Raw genomic sequence first — 22088 nt, 5'->3', positions numbered from 1 at the left:
AACTATCGAGTACAAATACATATACATCACTTTACATACATACATAGATACATACATACAAACATATATATACACATACATTTCTATTCATTCTATACATAGATATAATTTCTACTCACAGAGTTTTTTTCATTCGGCTTTTTCAGCCTCTCGGCCAACTCAAGGGACATTAGGTTGAGTAATTTCGGTAGATGTCTACCGAGACCCTAGAGATAAGAGCAAAAGAAAATATTTTTATTTATTACAAAACACTTTGTACATTCCCGAAGTTTGTAATGTACTTAATGTTAAAATTGTAGCAATTTTGAAATCGTTACATGATTTTCTACCATGACTTTTTTAAAGGTAGATTATTTTTGACGTTCGTTAAGTGGGTTTAATCACCTGAGGTGGAAATTAATATTTTAATTTGATTGTTTCGCTACTTATATCGATAATGAAAAAAAAATATTATTAATTTAAGTAATGAATTAATGTTTGACAAAAATGTGTTGTTATCAAGTGTTGTCTATTACAAGCTTAAAATAATGTATTTGAATTTACGTAAATAAATAAAAATAATTTTATTCAACTTTTAACTACTCTTAGGAAATGAAAAAAAAATCAAGTAGCTACGAGCGAGAGTTTAGGTACGTACGTGACAACTAAACTTGAATTATAATAGGATTGGACCTTCGGAACAGACGACTATATTATAAATTAATAAGTTGATACTATAATAATTTTAACAATAATTTCGACGACGCGTTGGCGCAACGGTCACAACACTAGTTTGTGGCTGTTATGCTGGCGGTTGCGGGTTCGATCCCCGCATATGACATACATTTCTATTGGCCATAAAGATGTTTGCCGTGGTCTAGGTGTTTGTGCATCCTTGTGGGTCTCCTCATCGTATCTCGGAGAGCACGTTAAACCGTCGGTCCGGTATAACAACCATGTTATCATGTACACCTGATAGCAAACGTTACTCATATTAGGAATATATCCGCCAAACCGTAGTGGAACAGCGTGGTGGGTTAAGCTTCGATCCTTCTCCTACATGGAGAAAGAGGCTCATGCCCAGCAGTGGGATATTACAGGCTGAAGCAGCAGCAGCAGCAGTGTAACACAATTATTTTAGAGATTATATTTATTAATAATTCAACATATCTACACTAATATTACAAAGCTGAAGAGATTGTTTGTTTGAATGCGCTTGACTTTGGAAATCCTGGTTCTAATTGAAGAATTCTGTTTACGTTTGATAATCCATTTACCGAGGAAGAATATAAGACTACAATATTTTTGAACGTTTCTTTTTTCTTAAATAAACTCGAATAAAGTCGCGGGGTACAGCTAGAATCTAGAATATAAATAAAATCAATAGTGGTATTAATATTTGATCCTGAAGCTATCAGAACGTGATGTAAAGGATATTACTTGGATTTCAAACGTATGGATGGCGATATCAATTTCGTTTTAACATAAATAAAATTAATTATATACAGGTGGTTTCAAGCGAGATGAATTTAAAAATAACCGAGTGTGCTTTAGACCACACGACTGAAGTAAAACTTACGAAACGTAACTCGTTCTCTGTCTTTCTATCTTCACTAACTTATGTATATCTTTTTTTATACAACAAATAATTGCCCTCTCAACTTCCATTTTCCTCGCCCGATCACACTTTTCGTAACGCTCTCGTCACGTATTCATCAGCTTACTCCCCAAGTAAAGCGTGCGTAAAGAAGATTTAAATAATGTATTCTGAAAAAACCAGGCGGGAATCGAACCCACAACACAAGAGCGTACAACAAACTGCGCCAACAGGCTAGTCAAATCCAATATTTTGGGGTTTTCTATATACATGTAGGCATATCATAGTCGAAATTAATAATGATTTTTTTTTTAATTACATCGTACCGTTAAAATCGACGTATCCGAAAAAAAATGTGTGTTAACTCCAACGCACGACTGGAGTTTACTCTTTCAGATCGATTGTCTAAACAGACACTAAAAAGGCTTACTAGTCTAAGAAAAAGATTAATACCATATGAAATGGTAAATAAACGAATCAAATAACTCCATCTATCGGAACCCTATTGGGTTTCAATAGATGGCGTTAACAAAAACGTAACAAGGTTTTCGTTCAGTCGATTTCACTCCTTATATCTTTTTCATACCTTATATAAAAATCAATTAAGGAGTAAACTCCAAAAAATGTTGTGAAGGCATAGGTGTAAAGTTCAGCCAACCTAAGGTAAATTAGTTGAAGCTTATTTTTTTAACCGACTTCAAAAAAAGAAGGAGGTTACTCAATTCGACCGTATATATATATATATATTTTTTTTTATGTATGTTCGGAGATAACTTCTTCGTTTATGAACCGATTTTGATATTTCTTTTTTTGTTGGGAAGGAGATATCCATAGTTTGGTACCATGATAAGGAAACCAGGATCTGATGATGGGATCCCAGAGAAATCGAGGAGAACTTTCAAAAATCGTAAGGGTGACTAGTAAATTTAATCATGTTTTCATTAAGTACTATAAAGCACTACTATTTAATAAAGGTCTGGAGTCGATCTGATGATGGAGAAGAAAGATAGTCGAGGGAACTCTTCAACAATTTATAGCGATTACCTTCTTTTTGAACTTAATTCGTTTTTATTGATGAGAACTTTGCACCTGTATGAGTTATAAGTGCCATTACAGTCTGATGATGGAGACAAAAGATAGTCGAGGGAACTCTTTAACGATTTATAGCAATTACCTGGTGTTTGAACTTAATTCGTTTCTATTGATGAGAACTTTGCATATATATGAGTTATAAGCGCCATTTCAGTCTGATGATGGAGACGAAAGATAGTCGAGGGTATTCTTCAACGACTTATAGCAATTACCTGCTGTTTGAACTTAATTCGTTTCTATTGATGAGAACTTTGCACCTATATGAGTTACAAGTGCCATTAAAGTCTGATGATGGAGACGAAAGATAGTCGAGGGAACTTTTCAACGATTTATAGCAATTACCTGCTGTGTGATCATCTGTGTCGCAGGACCAGGTTTGATGATGGAGCCCATAAACACTCGAGGGAATTTCTCAACAATTTACAGCAGTTACCTTTTGCTGTTTGACGACCGCTTTGATATAATGGTGCATGTGCCGTGTCGGTGGCGCCTAAACACCGACGGTCGCGGGTTCTATTCCCGCTCGGAGTGGATATTTATGTTTATACAAATATTTATTTTCGGTCTAGTTGTTAATCCTTGTGGTTCTCCCAACCTAGCTTCGGAGAACACGCTAGGCTGTCAGTCCCGGTTGTTATTACGTACACCTGATAGCGAACTTTGCTCATAGTATGTCGACGCGTTAGCGCAGCGGTCACAGCACCGGCTGTTGCGCTGGCGTTAGTGGGTTCAATGCCCGCGTACGACAGACGTTTGTATTGGCCATATAGATGTTTGTCATGATCTGGGTGTTTGTGCTTGTGTATTGTGTATGTTTCCGAACCCCCGAGATAAGAGAAAAAGCATCCTTGTTAGGTCTACCCATCACTAAAAATTGTAAAATAAAATAATTTTTAACAAAAACAAAAACCGACTTCAAAAAGGAAACTAAAAAGTGAAAAATAAATTTACTTAGTACAAAGTAATTCGTATTTTGATTTAGTTAATCAGAAATGATTGAATAAATATTTTATAATTTTGAAGTTGGTGCCAAGTAAATACTACAACAACCTGGCTACAATAACAAATACAAACAACACACACACAACAAACAAGTACAAAAAATATTATTAGATATGACAAAACAATAACAGAATAATAACAGTATTCAACCTAATAGTCAATGAAACAAATTATGAAAGAAAACTGAATACAACTTATGAGTACCTAGATACTAGAGTAGTTATTGTTTTATATCCTGAAATTTGTATAAAACAAATTTCAGGATTTCTTAAATTTTCTCGTAAATTTTTATTAAGCATCTAAATAATTAAATACAATAATAATGGAAAGAAGAAAGCATCACCATTCCAAATGAAAACTTTTGTTTTGCAAAGTTTGGTTTAATTTCGTTTTTTGGTCGTCAGTTGAGATTTTAAATTTTTATAACATTTCATTGATACTTTGAAGGTTTTGACACCGTAAAATATCATTTCAATAGAACAAAACATCGAACTTTCCACTTTTCGAAAGATCCAGATTATAAGAACAATACATCGATACTTTCAGTTAGTAATAAAGACGCTAAAATATCTCAGAATCAATTTTTTTTGTCGAAGTTCGAAAGAATAATAATTATACCTCAAGGCAGTTTCGTATTGATATTTCAATTGTGAAAAAGTGTAAGTATTCGACTTTAGCTATTATTTTATTATTGTGTCATTGTCTTCGGTTAGAGAAAAATGCGCGTCTTGTTTCATTTTCTTAACCGATTTTTTCAAAAAAAGGAGGAGGTTACTCAATTCGACCGTATATATATATATATATATATATATATATATATATATATATATATATATATATATATATATATATATATTTTATGTATGTTCGGGAATAACTCTGTCGTTTGTAAGCCGATTTCGATAATTCTTTTTTTGTTGGAAAGAAGATATCCCTAGTTTGGTATCATGATAAGGAAACCAGGATCTGATGATGGGATCCCAGAGAAATCGAAGGAAACTCTCGAAAATGCGCATAACTTTTTACTGGGTGTACCGATTTTAATCATTTTTAATTTAATACAAAGCTCATGTTTATCATGTGGTCACATTTTAATTTCAACAAGATCTGATTACAACTTTTGGAGTAATCTTTAATAATGCGTATTTACTTGCCAATTTTTTGTCTACCTACGTTGTATTACTTGTCGATATTATTGAAATCGGTTTTTTGTCGTTTGCCTGCAAACACAATTATTCGGTACGACGTGATACAAAAATATCGATAATTAATTTTACTAATAACTAATTTATGTGATTGATTTATATTTTGTGAAGTATTGGTTATATTACGTACTACGTGCGTACTCGTCGTCAAAGTTTGACTAGCCCGTTGGTGTAGTTTATAGGCTCCTGCTTTCTGCTCCGTTACCTAATTAACACAAGCATTATGTTGCTTACATTAAAAACAGACAGCCGTGTGTGTGTGTGTATATATTTTTATTTAGATGACTGGCAAATTCTACGATACGCTTTGAAACACGTCGAAAAACATCACTCAGTAGACTGTTAGTAATTTAACCTGCAATCTGTATTCTTTCCAGTGTATTTCTCATATAAGTGAATTGTTAATTCTTATGAGAATAAATATCTTTGACCTGAAACTGTTATTAAGTCACCTCACTTGAAGTCTTGGTCGCGCTATGGCGTATTCAAATGCGACACTTCATACTTGAGCAACGAACACGTTAATATCAAAAGTACGGTAATGACAATGCGAAAATATCATGGAAAGTATTATAATATTTATTATATATGTATACGGTACGGTAAGTAAGGTATCCTACGTTGTCACCTTTTACTACGTCAAGAGAACTTGCCGCGTTACATCACGTTTGTCGTCACTTTTTCGTGCCACGTTTCTGAACACTTAAGATAACTTGTTTGAGATAATGAAAAATGTCTTCGTATAAAACAGAATACATTACAGATAAGAATTATGTCTACTTTAGCTTCAAAGTATCCAGCCGTGACACAACAAGAGTCGTAAATTTGTGATAGCAAAATTCCTCCGAGATACTTCGTCAACACTGATTACAACGCTGTATTTTCTGAACTGCTTTAGCGTATTTTAACACATTTCGTCAATTAAAAGTATAATTATGTATATAAAAATCAAATACAATAATTACTCATAAAACTATCGTAAATAAAATTAAACTAAAAATAACTTTTAATTAAATGCATGTAAAATTATTTATAAGTAAACAAGCTTTTCTTACTAAAACAATTTTAAAAAGAACCAAAGCTATGAAACAAAAGCTAAACAATTAGTCAATTAAAATCATTAACATCTTTTACTAATAATCGGGCATAAAACTACCTGAAATCTCTACAATCATACAATACAATATACATGTAATTTATTGTACGCCCAAAAAATACAGCATACATAGAAAATGGAAAACAAAAACACGTCCAATTCCTACAGTCTTATAGCTTAAAGAATTATCTCTCAGAAGCCGATTATATATATTTGTTAAGCAAATAATAATTATTGATTATCTATAAATATTATTAAATTATATAATTAAAGTATAATTATATTCTAGAGCGCTCAGAGAAATGACTCAGACCGCGCCGGGAGACGAAGCAAGTCGGAAGGGCCGCGCCAACCACGCTGGACCGACACCGTGGAGCCAAAGGTAATCCTCAAAGCAATTTTTTTCATTAATTTTAATTTTAACTACGATCGATTCCCGGATACATTTGACATAGATATCTTACTCTGACAACCCGTCCATCCTATTTGAGTTTATGAATTAATTACCGCTTACTTACTAAATAATGCTTATAACGTACAATGAAGGTAAATTTGTCGTAAATTATGTTTGTAAGAAATTTTGTTAAGGGCCTATTTCACTGCTTCTGGATAAAGCTGTTTTAAGGATGACAGTATCAACAGACATATTATTATTCTTTATTACCAACGAATGTGCTGTGTGGCTACGGCACTAAAGAATTTAGCCACCCCCTCTCTTCCCGTGGGTGTCGTAAGAGGCGACTAAGGGATGACAAGGTTCCACAACCACCTTGGAACTTAAGAAGCCGACCGATGGCGGGATAACCATCCAACTGCTGGCTTTGAAATACACAGGCCGAAGACGGGCAGCAGCGTCTTCGGTGCGACAAAGCCAAGTACTGCGGTCACCAACCCGCCTGCCCAGCGTGGTGACTAAGGGCAAAACACATGAGTTCACGTTATTTTTGGCATAAACTTGTGGAGGCCTGTGTCCAGCAGTGGACTGTATAGGCTGTAATGATGATGATGACCAACGAATACCATTATATTTATGAGATATTTCTATACGTAAATGAATCTAAAAGTTGTAGATTTTTTTTTATGTGAGGAGATAGAGGTCCTAAAGTCTTATTCTACATCCGACTGTTAAGGTCTATTTGTAGTTTATTTGCGGGATAACTGGGCCTCATTAAGATGAGGTATAAAGTTTTGATCACAAAACCTTCAATCAATAACTGCGATCTATGATCATTGTTTCTGAGATAGCACGTTTCCAAGTAAAACCAATCCTATTACTTTAACTGCCAGCTGTAATGCATCTGCATGTACGGCTTCACATACATATATTGCTATGAAAAAAATAGGATATGTCATATATGATTTAATTAAATGCACTGTCAAAAAATAGTTTTTTATCAGACTAGAAAAATGGTCACGATTCCCGCTCATGACAAATATTTGTATAGGTCGTAAAGATATTTCGACACCTCCAGCGCATAAGGTCGTATACAGAATATGGCAAGTTTACAGTATGGGCATTTAAAATTTACTTTTCTCACTACTCGAAAACGAGAAGGAAATTTTAATTTTAATCAAGCTTATAATTAATGGTGCCATAAGTCATCTTTAAACAAACACTATTTATGGGAAATGAATTGTAATTTAATGAAAAAATACGGAAATTACATACTTAAGACTTTATGCGTAGGGATGCAAGTGTTATATTATTATGTTACGACGAGTTACAGCGATATGCGTGGAGTAAAGTTTCCTTGCCTTCAAGTTACGCCGGGTTGCTACTTTATGCGTGGTAAGAAATTTACATACCGTCAAGTTGCAAATTGTTACGACGTAATTCTTGGTAGACAAACAATCAAAATTTTGATCACCATAAACGGCAGATGAAAAAATTTGACATACTTATAAAAAAATAAGATTAGTAGCAATAAAAACATATTTTTCAAATCAACTTTATTATAATTTAGTTTGTTATTAATAGTTTTTTCCATCCAATAACTTTTTGAAATTATAAAAAATCTGTAATACTCATGTTAATCACATTATAAAAGGCGTGTTAAGTTTTGACCATCTTTCTAAAGCATACCATTACTCTGGCGTATATATGAGTTTATGTTTTGAATTTCGCTCTAGCATGAACAGAATCTGCTTCATTTTGAGTATGTCCTCGCTCTAAGAACCTATGATTTATTGTTACACCATATTTTTTTGCAGCATAAGTATAAAATGAAAACACAATACGGTTTCGGAGTACAATTATCTGACCAAAAAATGAATTTCTTAGCGCCAACTTTAGACACAACTTACAACTTCACATGCATGGTGCTTCCCATTAATATTTCGCCACATGTAACAATATGCTTCTTTACTGGCTAGATCGAAAACTGTAAAATTATGGACCGATAGGTTTCTTTTGTTCCTTTTATAATAAAATAAATCTACATTTCCATGAGAATAATTCAGAATTTTTGAAAATCGAAACATGCTGTAATTATTTTTCCTTTACTTTCTACTGCTAATTTTTGTCTTTTTCCTTAAAATTTCTTGCAAATTTTTTTTATATTATATGTTGTTTTTGTTTATTTATTTCTTCTTCTGTCATATTATTTTTATTTGTGTCGTAAGCACGACATTCGTTACAAATATCCTTCTTCCGTTTGTAAAATGAATGATTTCAATTGTGATTTATACTATCCCTATATTGCCGAGCTGTTTTAACTTTTCTTTTTATATTTTCATTAGTACACCACTCATTATATAAAGAAAACATCTTTGTAAACGTGAGTCCGCTATCTAAGTAATGTTTCGTAAACTTTTTCCGCACATAGTGTGATTCATCTGGTAGAAATATTTGTACATGCTTTATTACTACTCCTTGTTTAATCTTCGTCTATGATAACAACTCTCGAACCGCCACGATGGTCTGGGGAAATAGATCCAGCACCTGAACACCACTTCGACACGGCCGTACTAACTGTTCGCTCTCCTATAGAAAGAGTATTGAGGAACATACTTTTACACACCAAAACAATATTATTATTATCTGAATTAGGTTCTGTTAGTGGGAAGGAATATTTCAAAGTTTTCTTACGTCTAGATTCAGCCTTTGTAGTGGTATGAGTATTACAATTCAAACTTCAATATACTTAGCTATGTAATCTTGCTGTCTAGTATGATCACCGAGCTGCCAAAACGCATAAAATTGCTGAGAACTGAACTTCTGATGACATTTTAGGCGACATGTTGAGGTACACGGAAGTGTAATCAACTTAACATCTCTAATGACGCTGTCTTTTTTGCTTATGTAGGCTTTACCTAAATTCTTAAGACATTTTCGTTTTACATCTTTCCAATCATCTCGTCGCTTGAGTCGTTTTTGACTAGAAGATGGTGTTCCCTCAACAGACGAACAATGTGAAGAAATAAAACTATAGGCGTCACTATGCAGAGGTGTGTCAGCTCTGCTATTGGTGTTTGATAAACAGATATTCGAATCTGGCACCAGGCTGTGATCAGATGGACAATCATGAGTGACCTCTTCGACTCCAAACGGTTCGCTTAGGGGTGAAGGAATAATGTTTTATCAATTTGAGATTGATTGCTATCTACTACGTACAGTACCTCGGATTCCAAAGCCACATTAATTGTTTCACCATATCCTGCGATAAGCATAAAACTCTTCATGTCTTGATTTGAGCTAGTATTATATAAATTATTTAATGCTAGTCGTACTCCTTGGGAACTTTTTCTAATGTCATCGACCTCAACCATTGACGTGTACAAATTCCAGTTATGCTCGGTTTCCAGTTGAACAGGTGATTCTAAAAAACACACACTTACATTCATTAACCACCCCAACATATTAATGGTACAAAATTTTAAAATTATTTATGATTTTAGCAAATAAAAAATGGCATAAAGTCTTATTTAATATTGAGTTCCAAGCATAACGTTGTATAATCTACATACGACTATAAGAACACAGATTTTGTTTTTTAATAACGACGCATATTATCGTAAGTACTAGTTACGACCGTTAACTTTGGAAAAAAATAACGCATAACGTCGTAACTATAATATTACGACGTTATGCGTGGAACTAGATTAAAATTATAAATTTCGAAAAAAATCACATAAACATAATAATAAATCTAATCTAATAAGTTTGTATAGCGATATGATTTCTAACTATTTAATAAAAAACAATCAATCAAAAACCAAAACTTACCAATTTGACTGGATTCATTAGAAGTAATTTTTTTCATTTTCGTTAAGTGCTAATTTTAAAATTCTTGATGATCGTAAGTGGTGGTAATATAATACAATCAACATATCACAACACACTTTTGATAATATCATAACGTAAAACACTTCAAATTTCTTATTACTCTCACATCTTATTATATGCACTGTCAGTGACATACGACGGCGGTAACTGACCTTGATTGGTCTTGCACGAACCAATAGCACAACGCTTATCGTCGTAACGTGAAATGCGACTATATGCGCGGTAACTATCAAAATATACGACTATAAGCGTTTCTAAAACTCGTTAATTAAAAGTAATTTTAAGATTCTGGTTTCAGGAATTTATAAATCTCATATACGTTATTACGAAAATGTAAAATATGGATTTTCAATAAAAAATGCGTTAAGACCTTATGCGTCGGAGGTGTCGATTTGTCGTGGTCAAAGCGTTTGTGCTTATAACATATGTTTCTAGACTCGCTTCACAGAATTCATCTCCTACTGAGGTCCGGAAATAATAGGAAACGTAAAGAATAACTTGATTTAATATACTTCAACGACGCGTCGACACAGGTGGTCACGATCTCCCCTAACAAATATTTGTATAATTCATATAGATATTTCTCGTGGTCAGAGCATTTGTTTTTGTGTCATTATGTCATACATCTGTTTTTGGACCCCCATAAAATTTGTATGTGACTAAGGCCGTTGAGTTTGAAGCGTTGAATAATAACAATATGATTACATTATTTATTAATATATTATGAAAAAAATTACAAAAACTAAAAACAATAAAAGTAAAAAAGGCGGTCTTATCGCATCGAGCATTTTCTTCTATGTAATTTTTGCATCTATTTATTTATTAAAAAAAACATGAAATGTACAACCACTGACTTAATTTATCACAATAATAAACACACGCTAAAAGCCATTTTTATTACATTAATACGACGCTCGCAAGAAGTAACGACTTCACGCAATCTCGTCGAATTGCGTAAAGGTATAAGTGATTAGAAAATTTTAATGGATTATGAAACAGTCATAAATCTATTTTTATAACAACTGGTCCAAGTCCGTAAATTTATTAAAGTATTGTGAAAAAAAATTGAAGGTACTCTACACAATACATATTAAGGCTGAAACTGTATTTTTATTCCATTTTTTTAAAATCATATTTCACTATTTTGTCCGCAAAATGACGACAAAGCTCTTAAATGGAATTGAATTAAATTTACCCTAAATTGAATTTAAAATGAGTCTTACATTTAACATAGCCATACATTTTAAATATAGCTAAAAAAAATCTCAAAATTACCAGTAAACTACCGAGTACCCTTGGGGTTGATAGCCAAAATGTCTAAATTCCTAAGTAACAGGAACTTCGAACTTTGAGAACGTAGCTTTACTTTGCAAAGTTCCTGTGGTGAAATTTTTTAACCAAAACAAAAACAATAACATACGTTTTTTTTTTACAGTAAGTCTTGAAAAAATCAGATAAATAGTTGTTACGCTAGGTTGCTACACCATTTGCAATAAAATTTGATACGGACAATAGTTGCAATCTCGGTGCACGATTCTCTTATTTTAATAGTAGGTGTTACAAAAGAAGTCATCAATAATTTTTATTTCGTAATTTTATTGGAATATTTCATTAGTTTATGTGGTACGGCATCGAGAAATAAAGTAATTTTTATACTATTATGATATGATGCAGTTAATTTACTACGAATAATTCGTAAAGAAAAATTGGTCTTATACCGTTGTTTAAAATATTAGCTAATTTCTTTAAAAAAAATCCACGAATTCAGGACTCACACAAAACAGTGACAGTGAAACAGTTATTAATTATTTACTTATAAACTATACATGCAAATTATATACTTCTCCTTCTTAGGCCATATTACGAACCACGGGCATTAAATATGTTCTATGTCTTAGGCCACCACAGCGCTGGGCGAGGTGCTGGCAGTGAAGGAGCCAGAGACGGTCAGCACTGAGTACCGCAACCAGTTCGCCTGGCCCAAGGACACCGACGTTCCGCGGAAGAGTATCTCGATGGGCGCGCTCAAGAAGGCCGCTGTAGCTGAAGGTTGGTTACTTCACCAAAATATACGGCAATGATATATGCAACCTTAAACACAGTTCTAACGCGATTGGCTAAGCTGGTAATAATGCACTCACAGACAATCAAAGAGTACTTCCTATAGAGCTCTCGGTAGTACAATAAGTTAACGATGGATTAGCGCAACACTCACAGCACTGGCTTTTGGCTGTTGTGCTGGCAACAATGTGGTCTCAATTCCCGCACACGGCATACATATGTATTGGCCATACAGATGTTTTTCGTGGTCTAGGAATTTTTACTTGCATGTTGTATTTTTTTGGACCCCCAACACAAGAATAAATCCTAGTGGGGAGCATATTTGCAAATTTTATGATGCTGCAAAAGTTTTGGAGCAGTTGAGTGAACTCTTTGTTCGTCTACTAGCCATTTCCATAATTAGCTATCCCTGTAATCTAGAAACCAACATTTTTGATTTTCTGACTATTGCTATTGCTAACTGAGCATAGCAGGTGCGGCTGGGGAAATATCTCGACTTTACAGAAGATGACAGCCAAATAATACTGCTTTCAAGCATCGTTATGTTCCTGTGGTGAGTAAGGCGACCAGAGCGCCCAAGAGGGGATTAGGGGTAGAACCGGCAACGCGCTTGCGATGCTTCTGATATTGCAGGCGTCTATCGGCTGTGGTAATCGCATATCATCAGATGAGCCGTACGCTTTTTCGCTGACCTAGTATAAAAAAGAAAAACTTGTCGCAATCTGTCAACCAAATTGTTTTAATGTAAACACTTTGAGGACGGGCAGTAGTGTCTTCGGTGCAACAAAGCCAGCCCTGCGGTCAACAACCCGCCTGCCCAGCGTGGTGACTATGGGCAAAACACATGAGCTCAAGTTATTTTTTGCGTAAACTTGTGGAGGCCTATGTCCAGCAGTGGACTGTATAGGCTGTTATGATGATGATGATGATGATGATGAAACACTTTGACACAGTTAAAGTTATTACCGAAGTTATTTATAATTTATGCTTGTTTTAATAAAATATTTATAGTTTTATGAACATAGTACCGGTGACTAGGTAACGTTAGTCAGATATAATCGTCGTCTGCAAATAATGTGCCTATGAACAAAAGGTTAATTAACAAGGCGCTGACCTCTTACCTGTAATTACATTATCCTACTCACTATTCAACTTACTAATAACAATTTATTACTAGAAATACATACTACACTATTAATCATATAAAACAAAACCAAATTTTATTTATGCAAATATAATGCAGACGGGTCCTGGAGTGGAGACGGCGTCTTGGCAAACGCAGTGCTGGACCTCCTCCGGCCCGTTGGACCGACGATCTACGTAAGATTGCCGGTGTAGGCTGGATGAGGATTGCGGAAAACCGGGATGTCTGGCGCGAACTTGGGGAGGCCTATGTCCAGCAGTGAACTGCAACAGGCTGAGCTGACTGACTGACTGACTGACTGAAATAGACTTCTAAAGCTATTTCGAATAGTATTTTTGATGATTCAGCCTATGATATCCCAATGCCGGACATAAGTCTCTCCCTCCATATAGGAAAAGCAAGTTTAATCCAACGATGCTCCACTGCGAACTGGTGGATATATTCCCTACTATGAGGAGATGATTAACGATCGCTATTAGGTGTATATGATAACAACCGAGACCGACATAACGTGCTCTACGAGGCAAGTTGGGGAAGCCCACAAGGATAGGCATCCAAAAACCGGAAAGAAAAATTTATCGCGTCAATCGTGTTTTCAAGTAGGTATACAATATTTTTTCAATAATTTGTTTAAAGTTATAATAAAGCGACCATAAACTTAGAAAGTAAATTCTGCTGAGTAGAATTATTATAACATAATATCATTAAATATTCAGTTATCTGTTTTTTGTGAAAGACAGCAAGCATTACGTTATGCGCACACATATGTGTGGCTTATATTGAACTTCTCTTACTTAAGGCCGGTTTCACCGTTGTGGATAACACTGGTTGACGGATGACGATACAAATAGACTTTGACAGGTATAGGTAATAGAATAGGCTATTAGGACCTTTTTCTCCTCAATTAATAAACGTTAACTTTAAGATGAATATATGCGAAAGAAATATTTTATAAATATCGTAGAATTTGATGGTAAAAAAGAATAATTAATCAAAAACTCTTTACTGTCGGATACTGTCATCCATCAAATAGCGTTAACCACTATTAGTGAAACAGGCCCTTAGTACTTTAAGTTCGAAATACGATTGAATTTACCAATCACGTTGTACGAAGGTAATTCATGAACAACTAACTGCGACTGTCTTGTCGCGATGGTCGCTATTAGCAGTAAATTTTCTCGGCTACAAGCTTTTTATAGGTGTAATTATGTCAATGACCGTCTAAAGTTTGCTTCCAGTCGCTAATGCCTCTTTATAAGGGCATTGACGCGGCTTAGTTATAAAAACAGTTTTATTCGATCACGATCATGTTCGTTTAATTAAATAATATTTCATATTATCGTTATATTAAATACTTGAATGGATGTATTATGAACTCGTATTTAATTCTTACGTGGTCTGCTAAGCTTGGAATGATGGGCCCTAACCTAACCTAACTTAGCAGTGACTTTTTGAATTGACTGCATTATACTGTTTTGTAATTTGAGATATTGTCTCAGGACTGAAAGGATCAAAATAAAAAGTCATTATTACTAGCCAATAAGCACAATTTCATGAAATTTTTTAAGGAATGTATACCTGTATACTTTTAAAATGTTAAATTTTGATACGAGTATGAAGTATTAGTCCATCGTATTATTAATTAAAAACAATTTGTAATTAGAACATATTTATAAAAGTTAAAATAAATAAGTTCTAGTTATCAGCTTAGCTTATTTCACGATATCACTCGTGCTTTTAACATTTTTAATAATTTATAGATTGTTTCTTATATTTTTATTACGTAATTTCCTTATGGCATGCTTCTTTAAATATATCCTTATTGTAAATATATAATAGGAACAGTCTATAACTAAACACTAACACTTTTAACGTCATCTACCATTACAAACGCTTCGCTTTTGCTAAAGCAGCTTATTTTAGTTTAATTAAATAATATTTCATATTATCGTTATATTAAATACTTGAATGGATGTATTATGAACTCGTATTTAATTCTTACGTGGTCTGCTAAGCTTGGAATGATGGGCCCTATATCACACTTAACTATTACAAATTTTAATGTGAATTCGTCGCTAAATTCTAGATTTACTAATCTGTTATCAAAATAAATTTACTTTTCACGATGTTTAGTAGTTTGACAATAGACAAACTAGAGCAAATACTTAGTGAACACGAAATTTCTACGTCTCAAATTAAGACAAAAACTTTATCTAATATATAAAATTCTCGTGTCGCGGTGTTTGTAGGTAAACTCCTCCAAAACGGCTTGACCGATTCTCATGAAATTTTGTATGCATATTGGGTAGGTCTGAGAATCGAACAACATCTATTTTTCATACCGCGAAGTTATAATGGAGGGGATTAAGGGGGTTAATAACATATATGGCAAAACAACGTTTGCGGGGTTAGCTAGTCTAAAAATAATATTTCCTTAGATTTATTTTTTCACAATATATAATGAACGTCATGGGGATTTATTCATCACTGTTGATTTTTCTAAAAAAAATCTATTTTTTAATTAATCATAATTATATTTTTTAATATTAACAAGTATCAAAGTTAGTAATTATGAAGTATAGCGATAAGTTATGAAAATCACGCCATTTTTTTTAACTTCCAGCTTTCACGAATTGATTATTTTTTCATGACAACCAAAATAAACTTATATAAATAATTAATATAATTATAAATAAGACATAATATACTAATACATAATATAAATACTGTGTATAATACTGTGTGGCTACGGTACTAAAGAATATAGCCACCCCCTCTCTTCCCGTGGGTGTCGTAAGAGGCGAGTAAGGGATAACACAGTTCCGCTACCACCTTGGAACTTAAAAAGCCGACCAGTGGCGGGATAACCATCCAACTGCTGGCTTTGAAATGCACAGGCCGAAGACAGCAGCAGCGTCTTTGGTGCGACAAAGCCAGCCCTGCGGTCACTAACCCGCCTGCCCAGCGTGGTGACTATGGGCAAAACACATGAGTTCACGTTATTTTTGGCGTAGTGGAGGCCTATGTCCAGCAGTGGACTGATAGACTGTGGACTGGAATGATGATGATTATGATGATGATGATAATAATATAAATGCCACAGTTAGTGAGAACGGATATATAGATGTTTGTTACTCATTCACACAATAACTACTGAACGAATTGTAACGAAACTTGGTGCGTAGATAGCTAGAAATGTAAAATACCACATACGAGTATACTACTTTTTATTTCAACACCGGATCGGAAATAAAGCAAGTGAAACCGCGGGCTGCAGCTATAGTATGCCATGTATAATTGTGTGTGTCTTAGTATTTTCCATTCTCATTAGTTAATAGAAACGGATTGGATCCAATCTGAAGTTATCTAAGTTTTCATCGACTTCATTCATGCATAAATCATTCGGTATGGAGATGTGAATTTGAAATGGGATTAAGATGTTCACTTAGCGAGACATTTCACTTGATTAAATCGTCTTCTTTATAATAATCAAATATTTTTACCATAAATACTGCTAAATTAATATTTTTGTAAAACAATCTTAGTAAATATTAGTTGAAATTGTAATAAAACTTTTGTTGATATAACAAATCCGAGTCTTCTGTTCGAGAGCCTCGTCCAATCCATTAAACAGTTTTCAGTCAACAGAATCAACATTAATTATTCGAATGCAAGGCTTTTCCGAGACAAAGTTCAGAGGCGATTTGAATATCTTTGTAAATTATTTATCAATCCAGACGTTCATTTTTTAGTGTATGTAAATGAAATGTATTTGTTAAAAAATCAAAAATGGCTGATTTAATCGCTAATAAGTGTGTTTGTGCTTTGCTAACTATGCTTATGATTCTCACTTCTTCTAACTAAATTAAAAAAATAAATTTAAAAGAAAAGAAATAATTTTAAGGATTTTGGACAGCCATATTATCTTTACTTGAATTAGTAAACTTCGAACTTTAAGTTAGGTTATAAATTATATTTATGTTGTAACGATATAGTTCTGGGCATGATGCTAACAATTGTATTAAGGCACGTCTGCTACGTCGATAGATAACCGAATATTGATTGAAGGTGTATATTGCCAATTACAATTTCCAAAAAACAAATTTTATACTATATTCTGACTCTAAATTGTATTTAAAATTAAAATAAATAAAATAAAGACTGCATTGTTAAAATGATTTTCAAAAATAGATAAATTAATTTTTTATATGTATATAACTAGGCAAATAAGCGTACGGATCACCTGACCATAGCTTATAGTCGCCTGCAACACCAGGAGCGTCGCAAGCGCTTTGCCGACACTATCCCGAATTTCGTTCAGGAGCTTTGATCACCTTACTCACCAACAGGAACACAACACTGCTTGAAAACAGTACTATTAGTACTATTTAGCTGTGATCTTGAGCAGAAAATTTTCAGTCGTTTCCGCCTCAGTTATGTATATGTATATTTATAGTAAATTTATCATATCATCAACCATATCCATCCATCATTCAAAAGTAATTTTATCACAATTCCAGGGTCAGTTGAGGCTGAACCGCTCATGAACCACGTGGATGACCACGACGACGGTCAAAAACGGTACATCGAAGACTATCTGTGGAACGGTCAGAAACCTGGCGTGCAGAGGTAAGGCCCTTGACTAACATTACTTCTTCAGTTTTCACTTGAATAACACTTTATAACAATACATATTTCATACTCTTATCAGTAATATGTTAAATAATTAATAAAATAATTTATAATATATTTTACCTTTATATGTATTTTTATGAAAATAAGTGTAAATTGGTGTTTTGGTATTCGGTTATATGTGCCCGTCAAGCTGTAGACACAATAACAGTCTCTATCAATAAGAGTTAAAGTTGAATAAAATATAACACAAAAAATGTATTTGTGATTCAATGTCTTATTTTATTAAATTTAATTTAATATAATTTATTGCATCAAAATGTAAAGTATTAGTTTTATTGATACATCTTGAAGTGACAAGACGTGTTATCCGCACGACAAAAGCCGATTCACTGTCACTCGAATCTAAATTGTATATTTTCAAGGACACGCACACATAGAACGGTACACCATGATTAGTTGAATCGTTTATACTCGCTTAGCATACTGATCAATTAAATCAATATATTTTTCATTAATAACCTTTTAAAATTATATTTGGTACATAATTTTATTATACTAAATTGCAGTTATTTCTCGTATTTTGAGCAAGTACCCGTCCGAGAAATAGATCATTTTGAGAAGCGTCCACACCTAATCTAACTTAGCAGTGACTTTTTGATTTGACTGCATTATACTGTTTTGTAATTTGAGATATTGTCTCAGGACTGAAAGGATCAAAATAAAAAGTCATTATTACTAGCCAATAAGCACAATTTCATGAAATTTTTTAAGGAATGTATACCTGTATACTTTTAAAATGTTAAATTTTGATACGAGTATGAAGTATTAGTCCATCGTATTATTAATTAAAAACAATTTGTAATTAGAACATATTTATAAAAGTTAAAATAAATAAGTTCTAGTTATCAGCTTAGCTTATTTCACGATATCACTCGTGCTTTTAACATTTTTAATAAATTTATAGATTGTTTCTTATATTTTTATTACGTAATTTCCTTATCGCATGCTTCTTTAAATATATCCTTATTGTAAATATATAATAGGAACAGTCTATAACTAAACACTAACACTTTTAACGTCATCTACCATTACAAACGCTTCGCTTTTGCTAAAGCAGCTTATTTGCAAAATTATCATGTAAATGAAACTGGGTTAAATCAATACACATCCTTTATAGTTTTGATTGAAACACACACATAAACAGAAAAATCCGTGAGATTCCGGACATACTCACGCATACTAAAATAAATTAATAAAAATAACACTTTAAAAGATAACATAACGAAAACTTTTCAGGTGAAGAATTTTTTTTTTTACAGAAAATAATTACGTCACTGCTAACTGCTTTTTAAATGTGTCTAGATTTTGTGTATTTATCTATTCACGAAGGAAACTTTTACTTTGAAAATATTATATATATAATCGTTGAGTCATTAACTCATCGAAATCTCAAAAACGTCTGGATGCATAAAGATTGAATTTGGCAGGGAAGTAGTTTATAGTCACTAATCGTCTACTTAGACGTCCCGCTAAGCGGATTTTTTGATAGGCCGGATTAAAGGGGTTTAAAGGCTCTCAAAAGTTTGTATGAAAGTCCTTCATTTTTTTTTGTGTTACAAGCTTGAAATTTGATATTACTAAAATGACCTAAAAATGTCTTTAAAAGACCTTAGCCAAGACTGTTTTTAATACGACTGTTCCATGAAGCGTGACCGAGAGTGAACTCTGCGAGCAGTCTGATAGTTCTATCACACGAATAATGATCAAATTCTACACGAGCGAACCCGCGGACAACTCCTAGTGTTATATAAATTTTAATTTAAAAAGTTTCTAGACCAAACCAATTACAGTTTATAACAAGAAAATGATTATACTTACAGTAATTAAAAATTTTACGATTACTTTTTATAAAATGACAAATAAATTTGGGTCTTTCAGAAACAATTTAGCTTTAAAATTTTGTACATTTTAAAATTAATTTCTAAAAACAATTTAGAAGTATTTATGAAGCAAATGACTTAGCGTCATAATTCTGGCTTCTCAAACTGACTGGGTGTAGTCTTTTCATCACAATGGCCTCGGAGGCATTTTCATTTGTGATAGAACGTGCGACCAAGGTCGAGGTCACTTTAGCAATAAACCTAAAACTACAATACATTTTTATAACATTTTTTTTATGATTAACTTGATTTTTAAAATCTTGATAATTAGAAAACCTTCAAAATTTTTATTAATAAATAATTAGTTTCATCTCTACTTATTAGGTACTTTTTGGTTTTGAGATCTTTTTGTTATATTGTAATGATTATGGGAAATATATAAACAATGCCGAAGTAAAAGTTTCCTGCGTGGCTGTTCTGCCCTTTCTATTTCCGTTCTCATACTAACTGGGTAAAGCAGAACAAGTCTAAATTTCGTTTTTGGTATTTGCTTCCATCTAAATTTCGTCACGGTGGCGGTTCCTAGGCCGAGTAGTATTAGACAATACTATATTGTATTAGTTCGGAATGTCATCTAATAGATTCTTTTTTAATATCGATGTGTCCTGCACTTTTGTCGATGTGAACGTTAATTCAAATTTTTGTTAGATTGTATTTCGTTGTATCACCAAACACTTCCGACACCAAGTCTATCGACAGCCGGCCTCGCCCGCGTCGGCGGTTCCTTCTAGACTCTTCCAGGACTAACATCCTAACCACCATTGCGAGCTTAACAATTATTTGAGCATGAATCTTACTAACCTGGCTCGGCGCGAGCTCTTATTTTGCCGCATACCATCGTAACGTCCAACGTCTGACTTGAAATGGAATTTTGCAGAAAATCGACGTTCCGTAGCGCGCTATCGGCCCTCATATACAACGGGGAGGATCGTTCCAAAGATAATAGGAAACGTTACAAAAGCGAGTACAAAAAGAAATTTAGACCGTTCTCTCAATACGTGTACGAGGCGTCTAAAGGGAAATTTACGAAATGCAGGGGGAAAGGGAAGTCGATTGAGGAGGCGAGCGAGAGGTTGGTGGGGGAGACGGACGGGGCAGGGTCGGGGGCGGGGGTGTCACAAGCGAGTGTGGGGGCGAGTGCGGGGGTAGAGGGGGCGGGGCCGGGGCCAGGCGCCGGGGAAGACACGGCCAGCACGCTGCGGGCGGCCGGCCTGCAGCCGCTCGGCCTCGCGCAGGGCGACTCGTGGTACCGAGAGGTGCTGGATCTGCGCAAGCGCGCCGGCGAATACAAGGTCTGCGCCCCACTACGATATTAGTTTATACACACATATCGTCCTATTTCGTTATCATTATTATATTATTAGCATACTTAAAAAAGAGGGCCAATTTGCGCCTCATCACGAAGGTCATCATTGATAAACGTTGAAGAATACAAATTTGGACAACCAAGCAGAACGGCTATAGGAAATGATCCTACGATTCTACACTTCTGTTACCAATTAAAAAAAAAAATAAGTAAGCAATATCTCTAACAACCTGAAACGACCAAATAATAACTAAACTGCATAAATAAACAACTAATTCCTTTCATGCAATTAAATTATATTCAAATCCCCCCAAATCACGTCTACATCCCCAAACATCATTCATATATTGGCAAATTTGCTTTTTATACCACTTATCAAAACATCACCGATTCACAAGAGACAAGTTGAGAAGTGGTATATCACGATCATGCTTCATATTCAAAATTGCCATTAATTCGACAGTACCGCGGCTGGGGAACTGAGCTAGCTCCTGAACACATCACTCAGCTTTACAATAAGCAAATCGAGCTCTGGTACCAAGTGTCCCGGCGGTCCTCGCTGTCAGCCCTATCACTCGCTTCCACCAATCACAAGTAAGTGATGCACTCGTACTATTATTTAAACCAGGGACACCATCCAGCACTAAGGACCCTTGTGATATCTACAGTTTAGTGATAATTCACTTTTAAGGTCCTTTGAGCGGGATAAGTTTGCTTACACTGACATTAAGTTTATTCAGCGATGG

General features: G+C 34.1%; 1 protein-coding gene across 1 annotated transcript in view; it reads left to right on the top strand.

Annotated features, from left to right (window-relative positions):
- LOC123666557 overlaps positions 1 to 22088 on the top strand; it is a 109241-nt gene that overhangs the window by 76606 nt on the left and 10547 nt on the right. The window contains exons 4-8 of the mRNA XM_045600668.1: positions 6261 to 6353; positions 12155 to 12305; positions 17982 to 18090; positions 20914 to 21328; positions 21806 to 21936. Coding sequence (XP_045456624.1) covers positions 6261 to 6353; positions 12155 to 12305; positions 17982 to 18090; positions 20914 to 21328; positions 21806 to 21936 — 899 coding nt within the window. The remainder of the gene's footprint in view (positions 1 to 6260; positions 6354 to 12154; positions 12306 to 17981; positions 18091 to 20913; positions 21329 to 21805; positions 21937 to 22088) is intronic.

Source organism: Melitaea cinxia, chromosome 26 (genome assembly GCF_905220565.1).
Source record: "Melitaea cinxia chromosome 26, ilMelCinx1.1, whole genome shotgun sequence".
In the NCBI taxonomy this organism is placed as follows: Eukaryota; Metazoa; Arthropoda; class Insecta; order Lepidoptera; family Nymphalidae; genus Melitaea; species Melitaea cinxia.
The sequence above is the reverse complement of the archived record's forward strand: the minus strand, read 5'-3'. Positions and strand labels throughout refer to the sequence as shown.